The following is a 24822-nucleotide window of genomic DNA, read 5'->3' on the forward strand; positions in this document are numbered from 1 at the left end:
TCAGCCGCTCTGGATGTACTTCTTGATGACAACGCAGCCGTGTCTGAAGAGCGGGCAGGGCAGCGACTGCAGCAGGGTCCAGCTGTTGGTGCAGGGGTCAAAGGTCTCCATGTTGCCCAGCGCCGGACCCTCGCTGCTCACGATGCCGCCCGTGGCGTAGATCTTCCCGTCCAGGATCACGGCGCTGCACACAAACACAAAAACACATTAATTTTCAATTCAATGACCTAATTCAATAAGTGTCTAATCATCCTGTTTCACTGAGTTCTTCCTCTGACATATGAGTCACGCCGTCTATTTAGTTTAATGTGTTTTATTTGCATGTGCATAGGTTTGTGAACCAAATAATGGCATTTTAAAAAGCATGCAGGGGCTGCCAGGAAGCCCAAAGGCGATTTTTTTTCTCCTTAATCACACTGACTGTTATGAACATATAATAATGACAGGTAATTAGTAGTGTGAGGGAGATAAGTAGGTGAACGCAAATGTCAGCTAATGTGGCTCAGAAATTAAAGAGCAACAGCCTCGCGTGTGACTCATGGCAGCAGAATTATTGCTCTTATTGTTAATGGTGATCAGACAACAAAGCCAGACAGAAGACAACATCTCCACAACAGAATTAAAATATGCTGATTGCCGCGCTGGGGGCTGCGCCTGAAATGATTTGACATCACTCTCGCAGTCTCTTGCCATGCCCAACAAGGCCACTTTAAAAGGTATAAAGAAAAAAACATTACATTCCCTCTTGAGGGGGGGGGAGAGAGAAAAGTAATGAAAAAAGCAAATATCTGTACAAATGCGCTCATTTGATATGAGAAACAGAAACAGGAGTTTGTGTGCGGAGAGGATTAAAACTTTGGCTGTAAGCTGATTAGGGCTTTGTACCCCTATTGGGGCTTGGAACGATCTCTATTTACATAAGGTGCACGCACAGATGCACACACACACACACACACACACACACACACACACACACAGTGAACAGCACGCAGTCCGACTGCACAAACTCACAACACTGTTGGGACCCACAAGATTATTACATAAAGCCTAAATCTACTCAGAGAGAAAAGGCACAGCCTGATTCAAAAGCGAGAGGGCACTGGGTAAAGCCTATAGCTGCTCTTCCAGATAAACAGAGGGGTGGACACACTATCTGCTCTCCAGCATAACGACCTGCTAGTCTACATCTACTCCGCTCTGCAGGAGCGCACACTGTGGTCAATGGTGTTTCTGAGTATTTCTGTGTGTGTGCTTGTGTGTGTGTTTTGTTTGTGCTTCTCTTTTCTGTTTGTTGGTCTCTCCCTTTCCCCTTCTCTCTCTCATTCCCTCTGTGTGTCAGACTTAGAGTTAAATGTAGCAGAACAGCTGCCTGCCGTGTGTGGGAGGAGCTTATCAATAACTCTGACAACGTGATTTATGTTATACATTCTGTACATAAGATCACCGTCTACAATTGCTCCCCAAATGTATCTGCGCATGCTTCTCCTCGGTCGATGCCTCTACACAGGGCGCTGGCCTGGAGAGCGCTGGGGTTCGTTATCCAGCGAGATGCACACCTCAGAGGCTCGTGTCGCCTGCGGGTGGCAGTGGTCCCAGTGAACCCCACACCCCCGCTGCGCCATCCCATGTTTTTGTTTCTTTCCCCATTTTCAACCAGCATCTCCATTGTTTGTGTATAGGGTATCATTTGATGGAATAGGCTCTCAGCAGCTTGACCAAAAAAAACACATACACAGGTATCATTTGACTGCACCTTCCTGGATTGCTTTTTTAGAACACAATTACAAGGTCGGGGTCAATTCATGAATGAACTCTTCAATTCCAATTCTACTGAGAAAAAAAAACAACAACCTACAACAAACAGAAATGGAATTGATTGGACTGATGGATTGTTTTTTCTTACCACATATCTGAGAATACACATATTGTTATATATTATCAATGCTAAATATCATAAAATGTTAAAGGTATTTGATGCATAACATGTAATCTTAATACATACATTATGATTGAAGGTATTTGATTTAATAATGTTTAGCGAGTCAAGACAAACTCTCTTAGAAGTGGAATTTCATGTAATTTCAATGGAATTCAATTTTGTTTTCCGGTCATTCAAATTCAATTCCAATTTTTTTTTTTTCTTCTTTTTTTTTCATGCTTCATTTAACTTTACTCAAGAACTTTGAAAGCCTTTGAGTTTAGACAGTATAATTTAAGATTTTTCTTATTCTTTCTTTTTTTCTTTTTTTTCTTTTTTTTTTTTACTTTTTTTATTGGGGTTTTTGGTACAAAACATAGATCTTTAAAGATTTCCTCCAAAACATAAGAAAATATATAGGCTACATATATGGCTATACATACAAATGCCCACACACATATACACATATAGTATATATATATATATATATACACAAAATTCCACACTCAATTACACACTCAATTCCAATTCTGTTTCCTTAGAGCTGGGTGACATTCCAATTCCAACTCCAGGAGCTGAACTGGAATTTACCATGCATTCTTCATTTAATTCATTAATGGCCCCAACCCTGGCTCACATACTTTTATACGTGCAAAAAAGTAAAATATACTAAACCCAATATAGGCTGTGACTCATATGTCACTGTAAGAACCCAAGGTGAAATAAGGTGATTATATGCTTTGAAAGAAAGTTGATTAAATCAAGCTGAGTCTCTGCCACTCTCAGCCATGTGCTCCGTGCCTCCCGGCATGAAAGATAGCTGCGTTACTGATCAAGCAAATTCAACAGCGAGCTCATGAATTAGACAAAGAGTCGTTTTTTTTTCTACCAGGGGAGAAGTTTTAAAACCCCAATCCCTAACCGCAACATGTTGAAACATTGTCAACCCGCAACTGGCTTTGTTCCAGTTTTAATTAATTGGCTTGAAGACATTTTTTCGCCTTTGAACTGATTACCTGAGTTTTGATAGAAAGACGACTTATAAGCTTGAGTTTTACATATACTTTGAGCCTGTAAAAGGTTTAATGTCTTCAAACGTTTCCATTAAACAGAGCTGTTTAATGGAAAAGTTATGATGGATTATGAAAGTTGTAGAAAAAAAAAATCTATTTTCCGTCGACAGGTGAATCTATGTGACTATGTCAACAATGTATATGGCCAAGCAATTTCTAGACTGGCTTTTTAAGCTATTTGTAGTGCTGCTATCACCCCGATCTGATGAAGACTGTGTTCCCTATACAACACATCCATCTCTTACCTGCAGAACTGCCGAGAGTGATTCATGTTGGGCCCGGCCTTGATGTTGCCTTTGTCTGGGTCGTAGATAGTGGTGGCTCGGGCGTAGGCTCCTCCCAGGATGAATATAAAACCGTTTAGACTCACTGCAGGGGCATATTTGTTATCTAAATGAAAAAGACGGAGAGACAAAGAGAGAGAGAGACAGAGGAGAGAGAGAGGGAGACAGAGAGAGAGAGAGGGAGAGAAGGGGGAGATTTTTATAAAAGAAAAACACAAAGCTATTGTTTGGATGTCATTCTCACTCACAGCAGAAATTTCCATTCAGCATAATAGCATCATTTTGTTTTTCATTTTTTCCTCCGGTCCCCCAGCCGCATGCAAAAATCATCATCTACATTCTCCTTATCACTTTACAGATGTGCCATTCTCCAGACGTGGATTGCTTTGGAGGATGGAGAATTTTACAGTGAATGGCGAACCAGCGGAAAAAAAGACGAGTTCATAAATCACCGCGGCTTTATTGGGTTGTGCTCCAAAATATGTTTGGGCTTGACTGCAATATAAAAGAGTTACCTAAGTCCCAATAATTCACAATTGGATTATACCCTCTGGCACTTCTGTAGATTCGCAAAGTAAAAAAAAAATAAATAAATAAATAAATAAATAAAAAAGGACTGCGCATGTATTGGAAATGCATGAGCGAAGAGTTGGGATATTGCATACTGTGCATACTGTATAATTCAATCTGATACAGTATAGTACACGAGGAAAACAGAGGCATTGAAGCAGCACCACTGTGGAATTATAGATGATGGGCAAACAAAATGAAACGGCGCTTCGTGCTGAACGATGCCACTGGAAACCTGCAGCTCGAGAGCAGGGGCCCTGCTGTGTGGGAAGAGGAAGTGCGTCTCGAACTCGCAGCGACTGCTCCCCGGCAGACTGCGGCTGGCCAATTTACAAGCAGCATGAATAATGCACAGACGCTCCGCCGTAAGCCGTGGCCCTCGCTGTTTTCTGCCACAGTGGACAGACGTCTCTCATTTGAGACGGGGAACACAGAGGGGATGAACAAGTAAAGCCTGACACCTTTGTAATGGCGCTGTAAGCCCTAAAACCTGCTCTCATATAATATAACCCCCCCCCCCCCCCCCCCCTAACTGCTGAGAGGAGTCTGATGTGTTTAATTAACAGGTCACCTCCAGAGGCGTGGGGCGTCTCGACCGCTCCTCCCAGACTATCTGCCGCTGTCTGAGCCAATCATGCCGTGTTATTAGTGTGTTCAATACTACACTTCAACTCATAATGTGGTGTAACAATACGCACTAATTTACAGCCTCTAAATTACTTTGGGAAGAGACGTGCACCTGTTCTAACCTCTAATGGTTCATGCATTATTCGAACACTTTACAGTCAGTCATTCTCTCTCTCTCTCTCTCACACACACACACACACACACACAAATCTTAGGTGGAAACACTCAAATTAGAATGTCCCCACTGCAATGATCTCAGCTGTCAGTGTCAATTTCTGTCCTTGAGAGACATGCTGCCACTGAATGGCCCTCCTCGCCTTCTGCCTGACATGTTGATTTTAGTTTACCTTTTCAGCTCACTGATATGCCACTGCCAGTCTTCCAAGTGTGCACGCACGTAGGCGAGTGTATACACCGTGTTTTGTGTTAGGTACCATAAACACGGAACACTTATTTTTGTCTGCTCGCCGCCTGAGGCAGAATAAAGAAGGATATTCTCAAAGGAAAAGCTTCCTTTCCTTTTCCCCATAGAAACTCTCTCGCCGTCAGTTCCTGCCTCTCTTGTGGACACACTGTAGGCAGCACTTTGAGTGCTTGGAGAAATACTATGCAGGTAAATCTCATTCTCGTTTGGCAAGCCTCAAAGGACCGTTATTGGCACTGAACATCTCTCCACCATTTTGCTCTCTTTTATCCCCTGGCTCCTCACGAGCCACACAGCTAGGCCGTCAACACAAAACACAGACCTTTTCTTTGCAGAAACGACCTGATACAGAGGGAGTATATTTGAGATAAGATACAGGAGTATAGCAGACACACACACAAACACACACACACACACCTAAAACACCAAATATTTCTCTGTCAGCTTAAAACTTTGTATTCACTCTGATTCTGAGAAAAAAACTTTCTTATTCTGAGATGGAGGGGCATGTATTCTTGAAATTATACAATGGGCTTTGCTTGGCTTCACAGGCCCTGTGGTTACGAAACTCCAGCGCCACGACTCACATTTTAAATAAAAAATAAATGAAAGAAAGAAAAAAACTAAAAACCAACAGAACAAGATATTTACACGGCAACAGTGGTATAAGTAAGGTTGTGCCTGCAGGGCTACACCGGCTGACACAGCCCCTCACACCCAGTAAAACAGCTTAGTCACCGAGGCTGGGACCCTTCAGGCTGAGGTCAAGGACAACAAACAAGTGAAAAAACTATCACACACACACTCTCAGATACAGACACGCACACACTCCTATGATAAAATTTGCGGTTGCTGTCTAAACAAACTCCTTGTTGTTCTCTCACATTTTTGCCATCCGACTCCTGCATCAACAGAGCGGAAATCTGATTCTATAAAACTCTACCGGAACACTGCCTGAGTGATAACGCTCACACACACACACACACACACACACACACACACACACACACACACACACACACACACACAAACAGCCACCCACACATGGGCATCTCACAAACTCTCACAAAGTCTGTGCAAACACACACACAAATATATCAATCAATCAAACAAACACACATTCTGTACACACACACACACACAGCTCGCCATACACAAACTATCACAGACACACAGATGGAGATAAGACCGGCCTCCGATAAAGTCTCCCAAACTGCACTAGTCATCACAAAGCCACAGTATTACGGGGACATGGAAATGTGCAGTCAGTCACCATGCAGTCGCCGGCAGAATCAGGAGAAGAACATTATGTAAACAAAGAATAAACAGGACATTCTCCTCCAAGATGGAGAGTGAAGCCTGGATTTCCTCTCTGGCTTCCACAGCACCACCAGAGAGAGCGAGCGAGAAGAAAGAAATAGGACAATGGAACTTCAGTTCCCACTGCCAGAAGCTTAGATAAGATTACAACAAGGGAATTAGAGCAGCAAAACAGTTTTTTTTTGTTTTTTTTCTTGATACAATGTGCTTTTATGTGGTGCGAGTCAAGTAAGAGCAGGCTCAGAAATGATGGGCCAAAAAAAGCAGAGGAGTGAAAGAGCATGCTGTACTTCAATTAACCGCAATGGAGGAACATGTGAATAGCATGGGGACATGTCCAATTACGTAGCTATGGAAACACTCTCGCATCCTCACTCCATCTCAGTCTTTTTTCCCGTCTTTGCCCATCTTTAATGGTGCTCTCAACCTCCATACCCATTTCACCGCTACGTCATTTGCGCAAGTAATTGTTCCTCGGTCAATTTCTCGATAGAGCAATCTGGGCCCAGCGCATCTCCTCCCGGGTCCCTGGAGCCAGCCAGTCAATGCAGCCTGTCTATCAGCGGGAAGCACGCTGGATGAATGTCGGAGAGAGCTGCACGAAGCCTGGTGTGGTGTGTGTGTGTGTGTGTGTGTCCATGCGGATGTGCAAACAGACGCAGATGTGTGTGTGTGTGTGTGTGTGTGTGTGTGTGTGTGTGTGTGTGTGTGTGTGTGTGTGTTCGCGCGGCGGGAATGCACGTCTGTGAGAGAGAGATTGTGTGCGTGATAATGCACAAGTTTGAGTGTGTTTGTGCTGAAAGCGAAGCCGCTTCATGCATACTGCAAGTGAGGGTGCATAATTGTGTTCCCGTGTTTCAATACATCTACCACTCAGCTGACAGATATATTGAAGATAAAGGAGGATATAGATGTAGAAGGGTGCAGAGACGCTGTGCAACTCAATAGACTTGTTGAAGGGACTATTTTTGGCACAAGCAATATTATTTTTCACTCTGCGAGAGATAGGAAGTCAGTGTTGATAAGTGTTTGTGAAACCAATTTGCAGTCCATGCGGGAGATGGTCCATGCAGAGGAAAAACACACAAACACACAACCAACACATATATATACACACACACACAGGCACGCACACACACAGCTGTATTTGTGTCAGTCGATAAGCCAGTGCTGAGAGACTGCAAGAGAGAGGGAGAGTCAGAGGGAGGCAGAGACACAGAGAGATAGAGAGAGAGAGAGAGAGAAAGGGGGAGATGAAGAGAGAGATTAGAGAGAGAGAGGAATGGAGAGAGGCAGTGGGTTGATCGAGAAGCGCTCCCCACCGGTACACTAAAATCATCGCCGGCCCAATTTCACAGGAAGCACTAAACCCGTCCATTATCCCCTGGCTCGTTGGCTGTCAGACGCAGGCTCATCTACACTCTTGACAGATGACTGTGTGTCTGTCTGTCTGTCATGCACACACACACACATACATGCAGAGCCCCCCCCCCGCCGTTAACATAATTCATACCCTATGTATGCATGTGCCCCAGGGTATATAGGGGTAAGATGAGGTAAGGTGTCTTTGCCTGCATATGTGTGTTTACACGCTTGTGCATGTGCAATATGTGCGTAAGCGTGGCTGTGTGTGTGTGTGTGTGTGTGTGTGTGTCTCACCAGAGTTTCTCTCATTTCTCCTTGCGGGTCGGCCAGCTGCTCTGCCAGCCCTTTAATACCGTTCAGCTCTCCCCCCTGCCACCCATGTTACATAACCGTCATTTCACTCACTAATACGTAGAGCGACTTTGTGAGCGGCGGCGCTCCAGGAAGCGCCTCGCCGCTGCCACTTTAATGACATAAGACCAAGTTCTTGTCAGGAAACATTTGAATTGAAATCTATTTCTGACCCCGTGTTTCTCTTTGTTGCCCGCTGCTGGGAGTGCTGCCCATAGCGCCACCAACCGAGATAATAATTCCCTTTTTAAATGCAACATTTAGATGCTTCTTTAGCCTGAGAGTATGGCTGCATAGGATAATCCAGCATCTTATAGATATTTAAATAAATACATTAAAATTTGTGTGGAAAGGTTAATTAAATGCATACAAATAAATGATGTATATTCTTTTCTCTGTACTAATAGTTTATTTCTGTTGTTTGTCTTATTTACATTGTTTGCATTTACATTGTTATTTAGGCTATTTTATTAAATTTTGGCATATTCATTTATCTGTTTTCCAGTATTCCTATGTAGTATTTTTTTCGCTATAATATAATAAGATCTGTCAATCAAACAGCATCAGCTGGACAGACTAGAGCAATGCATTTAATTAACTTTTCAACTAAATATAAATTAATTTATTTAAATATCTCTATTTGATGCTGGATTAAATATTTGAGATGCTGGCACTAAGGCTAAATATCAAATCTAAGAATACCAAGTCAGTGCTTGATGGAGAAAGTTATAACTAATTTGTCTCGGAGAGAAGAACGTTCTCATGAATTCAAGCAGAGCAGCATCCAGAAAGTTTGAGATGGACTCTTGATACGATCAAGACACAGCTATTCATTTTCTCAATTTATTTTCCCAGCTGGCTGTGTAAAACAAACTGTTGTGCTGTGTGGACATGATGTGTCGTTCTCGCAGTGAATCTTGGGTCGTCCCATTCCTTCTCGTCGGTCAAATCACTATCCAATGCATCCTCAGTTGGCACGTAAACTTCCAAGATCTGTCTTTACTTCTTTAGCTTTGGAATCGTTCGGCCGTTACATTACATCAAATGTGTCATGGAGGACTCAAGAACACATAAGAATGCAAACAGAGAAAGAACTGAAGTCTATCTCTCAATCCAGAGGGATAGGTTCACATTTTAAGGTAATATATTCAGCCCACTGTATAACTACCGGGATCTAGCCTAGCCTAACTAGCTACTAAGCTGCTATTTTCCTTACTTAATTCAAGCTGTCATTGTAGTTGTTGCTCCCACGATTGCTAACAAATTTTATTAGTGTTAGGTCTGACTTATGTTTTTAAGAAACTTTAGTTTTATTTGCTAAACTTCTGGGTACAGTCAGTTTCTCGCCCCAGGTGTGATGTAAGTTCAAAATGTCTGTCATGGGAATAAGACCTGCCGTAATTCTCTAGTAAAAGCCAGTACAAACTGGCTCGCTGGTGACCGCATGTACAATTTATGAAGGCCATAGCAGTAAGGGTGTCAAGTTTCAAATGTTGGGGAAAACTCTGCTTTGTAAAACAAATGATTTGATTTGACCATGAATTGTGAAACAAGTGATTTGAAGATAAGAAATTTCTGTATACAGGAATTACTGTATCCTGTATCTATGTGGCAATCTGCTTATATCTGCCCAACCTTTTGTACTATTCAAGTTGACATAAAGCCATAGAGAAAAAGAAAACATTTCTATTATGCAATTCAATGGCAACATATCCCTCGAGGACAGAATGCACGGCTCTCTACACTTGGTGGTCAGGTGTGTGTGTATGTGTGAGAGAGTGTGTGTGTGAGAGAGAGTCTGTGACAAATAGTACTTGTTGGGTATGTCTCACCTATCATTGGCGATTCGATGAAGCTCCAGGTGTTGCTCTGCGGTACGTAGGATTGGAGAACACCCGCCGAGCGCCCGGCCTCGTTCACGCCTCCGAACACGTACACCTTCCCCCCGCACACCGTGGCTGCAGCAGAGTGCACCGGCTTGGGCAACGGAGACACCGTCTCCCACTGGTTGGTGATGGTGTCGTACCTGGACACACAGGGGGAGAGACGGGACAAGTGAGGGGAAAATACTAAACAAGAGACAAAGAAAAACAGGAGAGAGAGGACGACGAGATACAGGTCAAGGTTCAGACCTGACCTGATGTGTGTGGGTATGAACACACTCCATCTCATAATATCCATAACCTAAATTACTTTAGGAAGACACATATGCCTGTTATAACAGGCTCTAATAATTCATACACATAACACATTGCAGTCAGTTAATTACACACGCACACACAATCTTGTGCGGAAATACTCAGATTGTGAAGTTCCCACTGCTATGAATTCACTTTCCAGCGCTCATTTTGGCTGCAGGGCTGACAGATATAATTAGGAGAATGCCTACACCACCAGGGAAGATGAAAAAGGCCAACGATTACGTACAATGACAGCAATTAAAGCAATTACACAAAGCAACATATGTTGGGAGCTACAAGCCATTAGTCTCTAGAGTTGGGCTGTGTGTCAGCTCTGAGCTTTGGACCTTTCTCACTGAGGCCTCTTTGGCAGAGACTTCAACACCAAGCCGAGAATTCAGCTGACCCAAACCGGCACAAACAGACGCAGCAAGATGAAAGGGCCTGACACAATCAACTGTATGCGAACAAGACTGTGGCCTTATGGGTAACGCGCTTGTCAAGAATGCAGTTGTGTGTGTGTGTCTGTGTGTAATTTGTTATATTTGCAGAAAATATACGTGTTTGTGTGTGCTTCTGTATGTGTGTGTGTTTTTGCCCTGTGGCTCCATTAGCGCAGTGTGTTAGCAGTGTAATCCCGTGTCCATGGGCCACTGATCAAAGGAGCCGCGCCGACAGCCTTCCAGCTGGAGTAGGCCTCATTAGAGAACCGCAAACGGATCCCGGATCCGTGATTAAAACTCGCGTCCATTTAGACTACAGCGAGCCTTCTTAATCAAGACTGTCTCTTTGTCTGTTATTTAAAAACCCTTCGAGTGAAAATCTGTGTCCACTGTCCGGCGGGACAACACGCTATAAACTCCTTGGGGGGAAGCTTTACTGCTGCAATTCCTGCGGCTTGTGAATTTAAAAGACAGAACCTGGAAGTGTTGGTTGCATCCGGCTCCTCTCTGAGAAGGCTGTTAGATAAAATGCAAGAGGAGATTCTCTTTGGGGGTCGATACTGTCCAGCAACAGCTGCTGATGAGACGGGTTTAAACCCACTGGAAGTCCGGGAGAGAGGAGCGACTCGGTGGAATTAAAACACTCAACAGACAGGCGATTACCTCCATTTAAACACGGACAGGCACAAAACACATACACACACACACACACACCACAGCATCAGGCGGAGTAAATGAGCCCTGTGGAGATAGAAGGACTGCCGTTCGTCCCGTTCTCCGGGAGATGTAATTACCCCTCGAACCACATCAGGGGAGCTGTGTAAATGCGAGGGTCAGACTCCACTGAGTGATGCTGATTACGGGATAGACAGCGAGGCCAACAGGACTAGTGCAAACAGCAGGTCAAAATGAGAAAGCATGCCAGTAATTCCCTCCTGGGAGAGCAAAGAAAAAAAACAAAACACAAAACAACGCTGCATGTAAACACAGCATCTTCACTGTAAATGGCAAGTAGAAACTAGGAGAGATTGTCCGTGGATCTATTATTTCGCTCCCATTCTTTCATGTTTGCAGCTTGCGTATTACTCTAATCCTTTGTTGTTAAATGTAAACATGGCACAGCTATCAGTCAGTCGGGAGGGTGGGTGCGAGGGTGGGAGTGTGGATAAAGAGGAACATGAAGAGGTCAGAACAAACCGACTGTCTCCGCCAGTCTCAGAGGTCACGCCGCCGATTGAATTCATTACACGTGTGATTCACCGTCAAACATTTAATATGAACCGTGACATTATGACTGACACTAAAAATGATTCTCGGTGTGGGTGCATATGGTTCGATTAGATCTCCAAGGGATAGGAGGAGGGAGGGAGGGAGGGAGGGAGGGAGCACGAGCGGGAGCGGGAGAGAGCAGGGAAACAAAGACCGTGTCTCTTTCTCCTCCCTCTGTATCACTCTCTCTCTGTCAGACAGAAAGCCAGACAGAGCTTTTTCAATGTCACTAAGACACTGTAGGAGTTGATCCATCAACACGATGCGCTGCATCGATTGCTTTTTTGTAAGTGTTTATACACAAAGAGCGATCGCTGCGTGAAGTCATGTAATCGGCTCTAGCTCCTGACAGGGCTCGTTTCATCACGCAGGGAAAATCATCTTGAAAACAAGGCTGTGGGGTTACAACTGAAAAACCCCCCCCACAATATTGCACTGTGCGCCTTTACGCAGCAATTACCACACAGGGCCTGAGCGAGAGAGAGAGAAAGAAAGGGCATGAGAGAGAGATGGAGGGTGAATAAAAGAAAGAGGAAGCCATTAATAATACCATAACACCACTTACAACTGGTATTAAAATGCGATTTGTATCTGGATATCTCACCTGGAAAGAAAAACGGCTGTTAACACAAGGTGTAAATACACACAGCGTGCACTACGATCAGAATGTGATCGGATCTGCATTATGAGCGGACCTCAGCGGTGTCAGCCAGGTGTAAATGCAATCCACGCATTTGTGAGAAAGTATCTGCCCACTGCCAGGATAATGTGCCAAAAATGGATGATTCTCAACTGTGCAGCCAACAAGAAGCTTGATGTTTGACGGCAGTGTGGGGTGCCAGTCCTGTCCAGGTGAATTGGACAGTTGCTGGAGAAATAGACCAATATGCGAAGAGACCTCAGAGCAGACGACACAGCATGGTTAGTTGAGGAACTGTCTGCAACGCCAAAGAAAAGTAAAACTTTCCAACTAGAGAGCCGTAGAAGACGACCCCTTCTGCGGCAGAGTACAGGCTGTACAGTCACACCTGCCATGTTTGTTTTCGTTGACAACAGACGGACTTGCCACCTCCCCACCTACTTCCCTGCTTTGCATAGTGCAAGAAGGCACATAAATACCAGGTGTGAATGCAAGGGCGTGTTAAGACTGTTCATTATCCAGATAGCATATCCAGATGCAGATCACACTGTAATGAGCGGGGCGAAAAGCGTGAGAAAGAGAGAGCGCAACAGAAAATTGGGAGATAAACTGTGCTGACCTCCAAAAGCCCTGCCATTCTCCTCAAAAAAGGACTGCGTCTGGATATGGCCTTTGCTAAAGATTCTTACTTAGCTGTGGATGTGTTTGTCACTCGGTGATGACGTCATCACCGATGAGCCGAGGAAATGTGACACATAAGCAGATATTGCCCCTTAGGCCCTCGCTTTGTAACGCTGACTAGTAAACCTACATCTGAGCCACAGACCATAAAAATTAATGGATGCAGTAAACTGCCAACCGTTATATAGCTTTCTATGGGATTTGCTCCATGGCACAGCATGCCAAAAAGCCCTCCGTGTATGCAATCTTGTTTTTTTTTCTGTTTATGAAGCAGCCAGAGTGCAGCAGCACATCAAGCGGCTGAGGAAAAAGAGAATAAATCCTACAGTTTAGTTAAACGAATGTGTTAGAATAGTGGTTCTCAACCTGAGGGTCGGGATCCCCCAGGGGATCGCAAGATGATTTTGGGGGGTCGTGAGATGATTTATGGGATAAGAAAAAAAACTTGTCTACTATACAAACTTCTTATGTCTATTTTTTCAGATTTTTCTCTAATGCTCCTTTTTCTCGTGAAATACTGAATAGTTTTCAGCCTCTAGGCCTCCTCTGATAATTAAATAAAACGACCTGAAAAGGGAAAATAATTTTTTGGTTTAACTGTTCACTGCTCTGCATATGCAGCCTGTGGGGGGGTGGGTCGCGAGTCGGCAACGCTTCGTTTTAAGGGGTCATGAGCCAAAAAGTTTGAGAACCACTGTTAGAATGCCAACGCGTTACAGGAATTCAAGATAGTATGATAGTAAAAATGGCATGGTTCATTGGGCTACTGTCATTTTTGGACGTAGCTGTTGTGCTGATGGCCAATGGCTCGGGCTCTACAGTGTATTTAGAGGCTTACCAATTCCTGCCTCCTTGACCTGACCACAGATAAGCATCTAAGGGTCAATTCATGCCATCCATCTCTCTAACATGACCTAGATACATACACTAGCTCACGGTCTCTATGTTGTTGTTGTCTCTCTATCAGCGTCTCTCTCTCTCTCTCTCTCTCTCCCTCTCCCTCTCTCTCTCTTATCCATGCACACAAATGATGCAATCTAATCACGCAGAAGGAGCCCAAGGCATCTCAGCCGATCCACTGATATGGTTACCTGCAGGGGAGTGTGGATGATGAACCCAAGTCTCTCTTTCTCTCGCAGTCTCTCTCTCTCTCGCAGTCTCTCCCTTTCTCACACACACACACACACACACACTCACACACAAGATAAACTGTAATAGATGGGCTGCCAGTCTCTGAGAAACTGACACGCATCCATTTCCCATGAGATACAAACTACAGCATGCAGAGCGAGGGTGGAGGGAGAGCAGCGAGTTGGAGGGAGACGGAGGGAGAGAGAGAGAGGGGGAGAAAAGAAAATGCCTTGCTCAGATAACAAAACCACTCTAGCTCTATATACCTCGGCCCTGACAAAAAGACCCATTACGAGGTAGAGGAGTGCATCACGCTGCAGTTACAACCACAGCGGAACGGCACGCAAACACCAACTAACAATAGCCATCGCTCACACTAGCTATTAAAAGCCTTGAGATTCAAACAGCTAGAAGTGGAAGATGATGCATGATGAATGGCACAGTCAAAGAAACAAGATACTACTACACATACACACACACACACACACAAAAAAAAACGTTATTATTTGAATTCCCATTTATTCAGCGCAGAAGAAAATTATAGTTAGGAATAAATGTTTTGGTACCCAGGCCTTTCTCTCTCACTGCACAGACATACTAAAACTGTCTGCTGACAAAACAAACCTCGTAACCTTTAAAAAGTGGGTGAGCGCAATGGAATGCAATGGAAGTTAGTTAAAAAAAAATAGGCGATGCATTTACTGCCTGAAGAGAAGAGCTGATGCTCTAGATTCTATCGAGCAGGAATTCATGCCCCTAAGTCACAAATTCACATTAATCCCTCAAACATCCACGATATCTATCTCTCTCACATAAACACTATCTCTCCATTTCTCTCTCTCTCTCTCTCTCACACACACACACACCCTCCCTCTCTCCCTCCTACCCACACACCTGCAGATACACATGCACTTTTAGTTGTAGCATGGATCGCTAGATTAGTGTTACTCATGTGGGTAAGAGGCAGAGGGCAAGTGTGTGTTAGAGAGAGAGAGAGAGAGAGCACGAGGAAAAGAGAGAGTGTGAGAGTGAGGTAGATGCAGAGAGAGGTAAAAGGAGCATGATGGCAAAGTGGATTGTTCCCATAGTTACCTGATTAAGGAGGGAGGGGGGAGAGAGAGAGAGAGACTCACTGAATCAATCTCTCACACCCCCTGCTTCACTATCAGTACTAATGACCAGAGAGGTTGTGATTTGGCCTGAGGAAAGCATGGCTACAGTGAATCAGCTCTGGCCTGGAGGGTATTCAGAGCAATTTACTCACAAACAGAAACGCACATTTGCTTACATTAACATTTTTCATGTTTGCCAAGAATGTTCATTAGCAGCAGAACAGGGAGGCGCTCGGTAAACACGTCATTTTGATGATAAGGCGCCCTGATTTGCATCACTGCACTGATATCTGGCTTCAGAAATATGTTGGTAAGCAAGCACTCTCAACAGAACTATATAAACTACTTTATATAGTCCCGCTGAGAGGAGAGAAAACTTAGATCCATGCAATATTCGAAATTGGCTGTTGAACACTCATTTTAAACAAATTGAGCATTTGTATATTACATGGTAATTTCTGTGAAAACACACAGGGCGTCGTTAGAAAAAAGACAGCTACAGATAGTGACATGGGATTTTCATTCAAAATCATTCAACTGTGGCTGATATCTCATCCCCGGTCAACTATAAACTGCTTTATCCATTCGGTCAAGGTCACCATGTGGTCACTCTGCATGTGAACGACGGAGGAAGACAGGAAAGACAGAAGGAAAGGGGTGAGGAGGGGGAATGGGAAGGAAGAGAGCAGGGGAGGAGAAGGAAAGGAGAAGAGGAAAGGAGAGGAGAGGGAAGCAGAGGGGTGAAGAAAGAAACACAGGGTTTGTGGGAGGGGTTTTTTGTGCATAGTTTTTGCTCTCCATCAAATCAGGGAAAAAAGAGAGCAAAGTGCGCAAAAGGAGACCAGGAGAGAGATCACTCATTTGAGGGGAGAGTGAGAGGAGTGAGAAGGGTGAGAGAGGAGAGCATGAGAGTCTGTGTGTGTTGTGTCAGCAGCCATCTGTGTGTCAGAGCGCATCACAGGAACTGTGAGCCCCGCGCCCACACCTCCACTATCACCCTGCTGTCGTGTAGACACAAACACATACACACGCCTCAAAATCACCACCATCACTCGCTCTCTCAGACTCACACACAGTTAGGTACATTTGCCCACACTCCGACACACACACACACACACACACACACACACACACACACACACACACACACACACACAGACAGACCAACTTCAGCGCTGGAGTGTGGCTGTGTCACTGTCACTCCACCTCCCACACGACTCTATTTCTCTACTTGACAAACTTTCTTGTGTTTGTTAAAGGATAAATCCACCCTCGGATCATCTTACACTGTTAGATATCAGTCTGTGATGTTCAATCCATTCCAGGTGTATTACTGGTTACTTTTTCTGTGTTCCCGCTTTCCTTCAAATCTGTCAATCTGCCTGCTCCTACGTTTCCCAGAATGACTTTAGACAACCCAGGTCTATGATCGCGGCTGCACCTCTTCCTCAAAACACAACGTTGCATTCTGGTCTTTTGAGGCTACTATTGCTGTAGAAATTGGTATCTCCTCCTCCTCCTGTATGACTGATGAACGTCGGTGCAAAATGGTGAGTCTAGAAAGAAGCCATTGCTCTTTGAGGGACTGACACCAAAACCTGACGTTTACCATTGATATTTTAGATAGCTGAACAAGTTTCTGCTAACAAACTCCATCGTAGCTGCGCTGGAAATACCTTGATGTGAAGTCGTCTGTGTTGGGCCAGTTATCCGTGGGAATAAGAACGGTACCAAACAACAGAATGGACCCAGAAATGCAAGGTACATCACCAATAGCCGTTTATTAGCGAGGATCTGTCCTTTAAGCCACATACCATACATCACCCCACCCCTTTACTACACCAACCACTGCGACGCAGTTGCTAAGAGACACTATGTACTGTTCTGAAACCTGGCCTTCACCAAAGCAGGATGTGTCCTGTACATCCTGTATAACACAGCATAAAGGCATACAAGCATGTCCTTGTTCTCATATAATACCCCCACCCACCATCAAGCAAAGGTATTACTTTGTTGACAACAGTCGTTTATGCATGTGCCAGGCGATGGGAGATTATGTACAACTTTTGCTGTGCTTTTCACGTCACAAAAAAAGACAGCTTTACACAAACAAGCTGACAAAGCACGAGGAAATTAAAGCCTAGAGTTAACATGCTGTCACCTATAGATTTCTTTGCCAGTGACAGAAACAAAAAGACTTTGTGTTGACTAAACTGAGCTCATCCATTGTGTGTTTTCATGCACTCATGTACCTTATGTACATATTCCTGCATGTGACGCCTCTTTATATCCACATTCTCTCACTCTGGGATGCTAATTGGCACATCAACGTCTGCCGGAGAATTCTGCTAAGCCCAACCTCGTAGTCTAAGGGCTCAGCAACGCTAAGAAATGTGAATTAACGTTTGGGTAATCGTATCCTATAGATAGTGCATCATCCCGCTTACAGCATCATCAGGGGAACCGGGGGAAGGCAAGAAGCTTAAAGAGGATGTAGCAGCAGTTCAAGCTCAATTGAACACATGACATGGGTGTCATTTATTCAGTTGATTTAACCGGGACGGTCGGCCTGATGCAACTGTTCTGCTTTCCTGGGGTCCTGCTAGCTTCTGCCTGTTTTACCCTCTAAATGAGAGCGGGCAGTCTCCCCTGGCTGTTTTTACTTCATTGAGACAGGGAGGAAAAAAACAATCCAACCAAAACTCAATCTCTGGTCTCTGGACACCATCAGCTGCCATTTAACCCTTGCCACACTTGATCATACAAGCGTTCCCCAATCTCTCTCATTCTCCTCAGGTACAAGGGCATTGCCATTTTGCTTGTTATTTGCTCATGGCACACGCATCTGACAGATTGTGTACGATGACATCTGGGGATCTGACGGAGTCTTGCGCTCCGTATGGACGGCCTCAGAGTGTGTTCATCTGGCAAGCTGAAGCCAAGGTCAGCCAACACACACACACACACACACACACACACACACACACACACACTTCACTGCCGTTGCCATAGCAGAACACACACAACTCATTAACTCTGATGGATTATTGCACATTTCAGGCTAATAACACAGACACGCGTGTACACACCATGCACAAATGCACACCCAAGTACACACACACACACAAAGTATTGCCACACATACAAATACAGACCTGTCACCTTAGTGTCACCTTCAGCTAATCCTTGCGAGACAGAGAGCCATCCATCCACTGGCCCACACAGATTTACCCCATAATCCCTGTGAATAAACTCATTTGCAGCGGTCTGCGTCCTTATAGGTGTGTGTGAGTATATGATGTGTGCATATATATATATATCTATATATATATATAGATATATATATCTATTATACAGATATATTTATAAACACGCAACTGTAAGCTTGAAAAGGCACCTTGATAGACTGTCAGGAAGAGAACTGAGGGAGAAATGAAAATGGAGAGTGTGTGTTTCGGGTGTGTACCCTATGTGTGTGTGTGTGTGTGTGCGTACGCAGATTTAATTGGATGGGAATGTCACGTAGGACAGGGGACATGAGTGCTGCCGGTGGTGTAGGTCGCACACCAATTACTGCTCCGCGCTCTTCAAAACTAGACGGGAGATGGAAGACTGAGACCCCACTAAATTACTAACATAAACCCCTGCACTGACAACAACCATGTAGGGCATTGGGGGGTTCTGGGTGGGGGGGTTGGGATTGGACGTGTTAAGATTAAAATGGAAACCCAAATTGTTGTGGAGAAACTGGTGGCTATAAAAGTTTGAGGTTTGACTGCAACTTTTTTTAAAGAATGCTATAGACTGTCATGTTGCTATTGCCTGTCCCTATCCATGTGACAGAAGAGGCTGCAGCCTGGAAAAATACTGTGAATCACCATTAGCTAGTAAATAAACTGTCTTAAAATAGTTAGTAGCCCATGCCTTAGTTCCATAAAACAGTTTTGGTTGTGAGAATAATCCTAATTCTAACCCAAAAACCAAGTCCTAACCATAAAATAGTAATTTGAAGAAATGAGGACCGACCAAAATGTCCTCACTCTGAAGGGTTAAACCTCAAATTGGTTCTCACAAAGATAGAAGTATAGGAACACACAAACACACATACATATATGCATGCACATATACACACCTGACTGGGAAGAACTGTATAAAAATTGAAAATAGAAATGCCACTGCGCTAATCTTGATGCGGGCACCTTCACCTTGGCCGGACACACACACACACATACACGCCAAAACAAACCCATATATAACAACTAAACCTCCCACCTCCAGACCGATCCCTCCCTAGGTGCCAAGGAGGTGCGGTGCCGGGATATTACGATGCTTTGGCAGAGCGATGCTTTCTAAAGGTCAGTTGTTGCTTCCTCCTGTGGGGGCCAGAGGACAGACTGTCGACAGTCTCAGCGGCATCTGTCACATCCCAGCCACTGATAATTAGCCAGCAACACACCACCTCAACCTGACTGACTGACCAACTGGGTGGCTGGCTGATAGACTGACTGAGAGAGAGAGAGACAGAGAGAGAGAGACAGAGAGAGAGAGAGAGAGAGAGAGAGAGAGAGAGAGAGAGAGAGAGAGAGAGAGAGAGAGCGAGCGAGAGAGAATAAGGGTGTGTGTGCGTCTGTGTGACAGAGAGAGATGGAGTGTGAATGGGAGAAAAGGAGGATAGAAAAAGGCACAAAAGGAGAAAGGTGGGAGAAAAATGACTTGCCTGCTGGTAAAGGCTGGAAATTGTCCAAAGTGCCAGCACATCGTTTATCAACGAGGTGGAAGCACATACAGCTCGTACTACTCATTACCTGCAGCCTCTCTCTGCCGCTCCCTAATACCTTCCTCAGGCACACCTGCCGCCACTCGCCTCGGTTTCTCCAACTGTCACACACACACACACATATGAATACATGCGCATGCATTCCTCCCCGCTCCTTGCACCGTCTCCCTCTAAGTCGCTGAGACCTCAGGGCCATTAGGAGACAATGGCGAAGAGACACCGTCTTTGCTGGAGCATGTCAGACAGATATGACATCGCCAGCCCCAAATATACCCATCACCCCCTGCCCACCTCATCAGCGCTGTGAAGAGACAGGGGGAGGGATGGGAGAGGAGGCACAGGAGAGTTTGGAGAGTGTGGATAAAAGAGGAAACAAGGGGGGAGGATAGAAGAGGTGAGGAGGCATGGAGAGAGAGAAAGATGAGAGAGATGTGATGATCTGCCTGATTTGGGCCCACTCTCTTTCAGCCCCGGAGCCTCAAATCATAGAGAGATAGCTCCTCCATGGCAAACGGCTATCCGTCCACATGCACAAAAGATGACAACCAGCTGTAGTCACAGCTAGACGGCACAAAGCAATTTCCTCTTTCTGTCAACAACACTTACATAAACACACATTACACACACATTCACGTATATGTGAATGTGTGTTCATGCACACACACAAAATCCAGTCTGTACTCTCACATGATTGACACTTTACAACACTCAAATAAAAAGCGTGGAAAAGAGAGGAGCTAAAAGGAGAGATTTTACATGTAACTATTAAGGAGGCTGGCTGGGCCATGACTGATTTGATCATCAAACTAATTCTCACTCATTTGAAAAGACCAGAGAGGCTAAAAAGAAAGGAAGAGGGTGGGCAAGAGACACACACACAGAGAGAGAGAGAGAGAGAGAGAGAGAGAGAGAGAGAGAGAGGGAGACAGACAAAGAGAGAGAGAGAGAGAGAGAGAGAGAGAGAGAGAGAGAGAGAGAGAGAGAGAGAGAGAGAGAGAGAGAGATGAGAACTGAAAATCAACACTGACATTTTAGAAGGGAGAGAGGTACTGGTGAGGGGTAATGAGAGAGTGTGTGTGTGTGTGTGTGTGTGTTGGTGGGTTTGGGGGTGGCTGGGGTAGGTTGGAGGGTAAACCAGTGCCTTGACAGCACAGTAGGGGCCGGAGTTGTGAAGTTGCTTAATCCTGGGGAGCAGGGGATTAGCTCGGCAGGGGGGGAACCACCACAGCAGGGGGCTCTGGAAGCCCGCTGTCCCCGACCATGGTGCTCTGCTGCGGGGCTACCGGGGCCGCCTGTCCCCCCTCCCTCCCTTCCTCCCCAGCTAGCCGCAGGCAGTGTCTGACCTAGTACGTAGAAATAGATCTACACACCAACACACACACACATAACACACAACCACAACCGCTCCTCAGCTCATCAGTTCATTATTGCTGTGGAGAGGCTGGAGGGTTGGGAGAGAAGAGTGAGGCGTCTTCAGATGAGGCCATTGGTTCCAGTGTGACTGATTGTGCAGAGCTCCGAGGCGCACCGGGGGGCCGCTGCATCTACACACCCCTCTCATCTTCCCCTCTCCTCTCCCCTCCCCTTCAGCTCCTACACCCTCCTCTTCCTTGCCCCGCTCTTCTGTTCTCCCCTCCCCATCCTTCCAAACCGTCCCTTCTCTCCCTTGCCTCTCCTCTTTCCCACTTTCGCTGCAGGGTCCCGAACACCTGGGGATGCAGAGCAGCAGACCGCTCCATTATTATTAGCATCATCAACCTGCTGATTATTTTCCCACTGTCTCCAAGAGAGAGTGCTGTTGGGCAGGGAGCTGATACTGACAAAAAAAAAAAGGAGCTTCATCATAAAGTGCTGCCATTGTGTTGTATGTGTGAGAGGTGATGCTTGTGTGTGTGTATGTGTCTATATACATGCAGTGGCGGTAGTGAGGCTATGGGTGTGCGTGTATACTTGCACATATGCGTGTGCTGTTAATGCCTGTGTATAGTGTGTGTGTGTGTGTAATGCATTTGCATTCAGACAGTGGGGATCTAGAGGCGAATGGCAGCATGTGTAAGCTGAGTAGGTTTGAATGGGCCGGCGGCGCGCTCCACACTGTGGCCGCTTGACAGCTTCCTTTGGCCCACAGACAAAGGAGCAGATCTCTGTCAGAGAGTCCTCATACTGGCAGCCGGGAGGCGAGCGCTGCCTCACCACAACCCAGACCCAAAGAGGAGAGAGAGAGACAGCCATAGCAGCTGAAGCTTCTTCCTTCTATACACCCAAAGGCGGGCCCTCTCCCACCCCTGGTGTCCCACAGATGGGGGCCTTTCTCTGGCTGACTGGCACCCTGGCGAGCCCCCCCCCCCCTCCCCCCACCCGAGACCTAAAGTACTTAAGGACTTGTCAGTTCATGGAGCGGCCCACAGTAGACTTCAACTGTGTGCATCATGAGGCGTGACAGAACCTCCACACTGGATTCTTCAGTATGTTCAGTTGATGAAATTTCCCTAGAGCCATACAATGTTTCTCACAAGGTCTTTAAGGCATTACGATTCACCTCCTCCTTCAGAATAAGCCGGCATTCAGGAAACACCACATTATGTTGGCTTGAAAAAAGTGCAACTTTGACACAGAGAAAAATAAATTGATGGAAGACGAGGGGAAAAGCTGTTAAGTGTTGTGTTTAGAATAGGACAAAGGCAGCAGTGGGGTCAGAGAAGAGCAAGGCTGACCACTCCAGAGGAACTCAACAACCTTCACTGAGATGGAAAAATCAACAATTCTGACAATCAGTGCTGTGAGACAGAAGATATTGATGCCTGAAGAACCGTACACAATGGTAAGGTGCAGGGACGCTTATACAACATCGACTATTGTGCCGGTGAATGAAACCAGTTAATAACTCAACACATTAACAAGGACCCTCCTCCATTTCCTCCGTAGAGTTTGTATGCACATACACATTTATGTATTGCATTTTGGAAGGTCATTTCAAAAATCTGAATTTGAAAAGTCATAAGCCAGGGAACATAATCTTTGCAAATTACTCCTCTCTCCTCCAGACTTGTTAGCCAAACAGAAAAACATCCTTGATGAGAGAAGGTATTTGCTACACTCAGTGTCACGTTGCTAACAATCTTCATGCAATATTAACTTGCAATAGAGCTTGGCGGACGCCAAACCTGTGCATAGTGCACAATAAATAAAACAAAACCATCTGTGATTGACACATCATTAGACAGCCATGAATTATTCAATATCTGCAATCATATTGGTTTGCCAAAGGATCAACATGCTGAGGAGCATGCAGGCCCAGGGTACCTGATTGCAAGTGAAAAGCAACCCAAACTCTATTGCTCCCATCCCTAAAACCTGTCAGTCATTAGTGTACAGAGGGGAGACTGAAATAAGCCTCCTCAGTCCTTTGAGTGTTGATTTGGGCCTCCTGCTGCGCCCAGAGAAAGGCTGCATCCTACCGCTTTCAGATGGCTCTGATTGAAGACATAATTGTGAATGTGGGTGAATTTCACGGTTAGGAGCGTGAAACCCTCAGCAAGATGGATGGATAGATGGAGAGAGAGGGAGGCAGGAAGGACTGCAAATTACGAGTCAGGGTGCTGAAAGCCGGAGCAGGAAGGTGAGAGGCCTTGACTGAGGCAAGCTGACACGCACACACACACACACACACACACACACACGCTCACACTAACAAATGTACATGGATACACATACACACATGAAACTACACAAACACACAAGCGTGCACAGAAGCACACACGCGTATATACACACACATTGAAAAAGACTGGCTGTCTGTGTGTAAACAACCTCCCCATCAGCTTCGTCAATCACTGTGTGAGCGGAGCAAATCAACTGCCATACCTCAGCCCTCAGATACAATCCTCACCAGCCATCTGCATATCAAACAAGGCAGCCATTCACATACGTACACAGACTAATGACTTCAGAATACTATTAACTCTGCACATTACAATTGCTCTTCAAACCTGTGCAGCGTGCAATTCTTCATCCATGTGCAGAGGCAAAAAAAAGGATTGAGTAACATTTCCCTTATCTCCACTGGCCAGGGTTTAGTCCTGCTGTGGACTGGCTGGCTCGCTGTAAGAGTCTCCACTATCTTTAGAATTTGGCCAAACCATGTTGGACTGCAATGCAGCCAGCTGTGTTTCACAACGTAGCCCTACCTGCCAAATCTGGTGGTTAGCTACAAAATAAAGGATCAGCAGTTAATGGGGCTCATTTATCAAGCCAGATATGAACAAATGTGTTCGGAAATGGGCTGGAAGATGTCTTACAGAAGCACTCAGACATTTATCAACATTTTTCAGATATGAAAGAACACACATAGGATCGTCCTGAGACATAAAATAGGAAGTTTAGAGGTTAAAAAAATGTGTTTGACAAGATAAGCAACATCATTTGCATATTAGTAAATCTTCCATGAAACTTAGATCATTTGGATGCATAAATAATGCATAAACTACATTTGTTTTGCTTCACAGACGCAACAAGGAAGAGAGATAAACTTTACAATTCTCTCTAGGAGTATGAAGAGAGTATGTTGTGTGATCCTGGGCGACCAAAAATCAATCAGTTTCCTAATGTAGTAGTGAAAATGCCACTAGATGCGGAAGTTGGCTACAAGAGGGAAATG

At 45.1% G+C, this 24822-nt stretch overlaps 1 protein-coding gene across 1 annotated transcript in view; it reads right to left on the reverse strand.

Annotated features, from left to right (window-relative positions):
• The window catches only part of LOC139646276 (kelch-like protein 29), a 197188-nt gene continuing 172366 nt past the window's right edge, over window positions 1-24822 (reverse strand). Inside the window, exons 14-16 of the mRNA XM_071522256.1 lie at window positions 9765-9958; window positions 3237-3381; window positions 1-184 (exon numbers count right to left, since the gene is read on the reverse strand). Coding sequence (XP_071378357.1) covers window positions 1-184; window positions 3237-3381; window positions 9765-9958 — 523 coding nt within the window. The remainder of the gene's footprint in view (window positions 185-3236; window positions 3382-9764; window positions 9959-24822) is intronic.

Source organism: Centroberyx affinis, unplaced genomic scaffold, assembly GCF_046629955.1.
Source record: "Centroberyx affinis isolate AG114_WGS23_722 - 3 ecotype Tasmania unplaced genomic scaffold, CSIRO-AGI_Caff_v1 ptg000969l_1, whole genome shotgun sequence".
In the NCBI taxonomy this organism is placed as follows: domain Eukaryota; kingdom Metazoa; phylum Chordata; class Actinopteri; order Beryciformes; family Berycidae; genus Centroberyx; species Centroberyx affinis.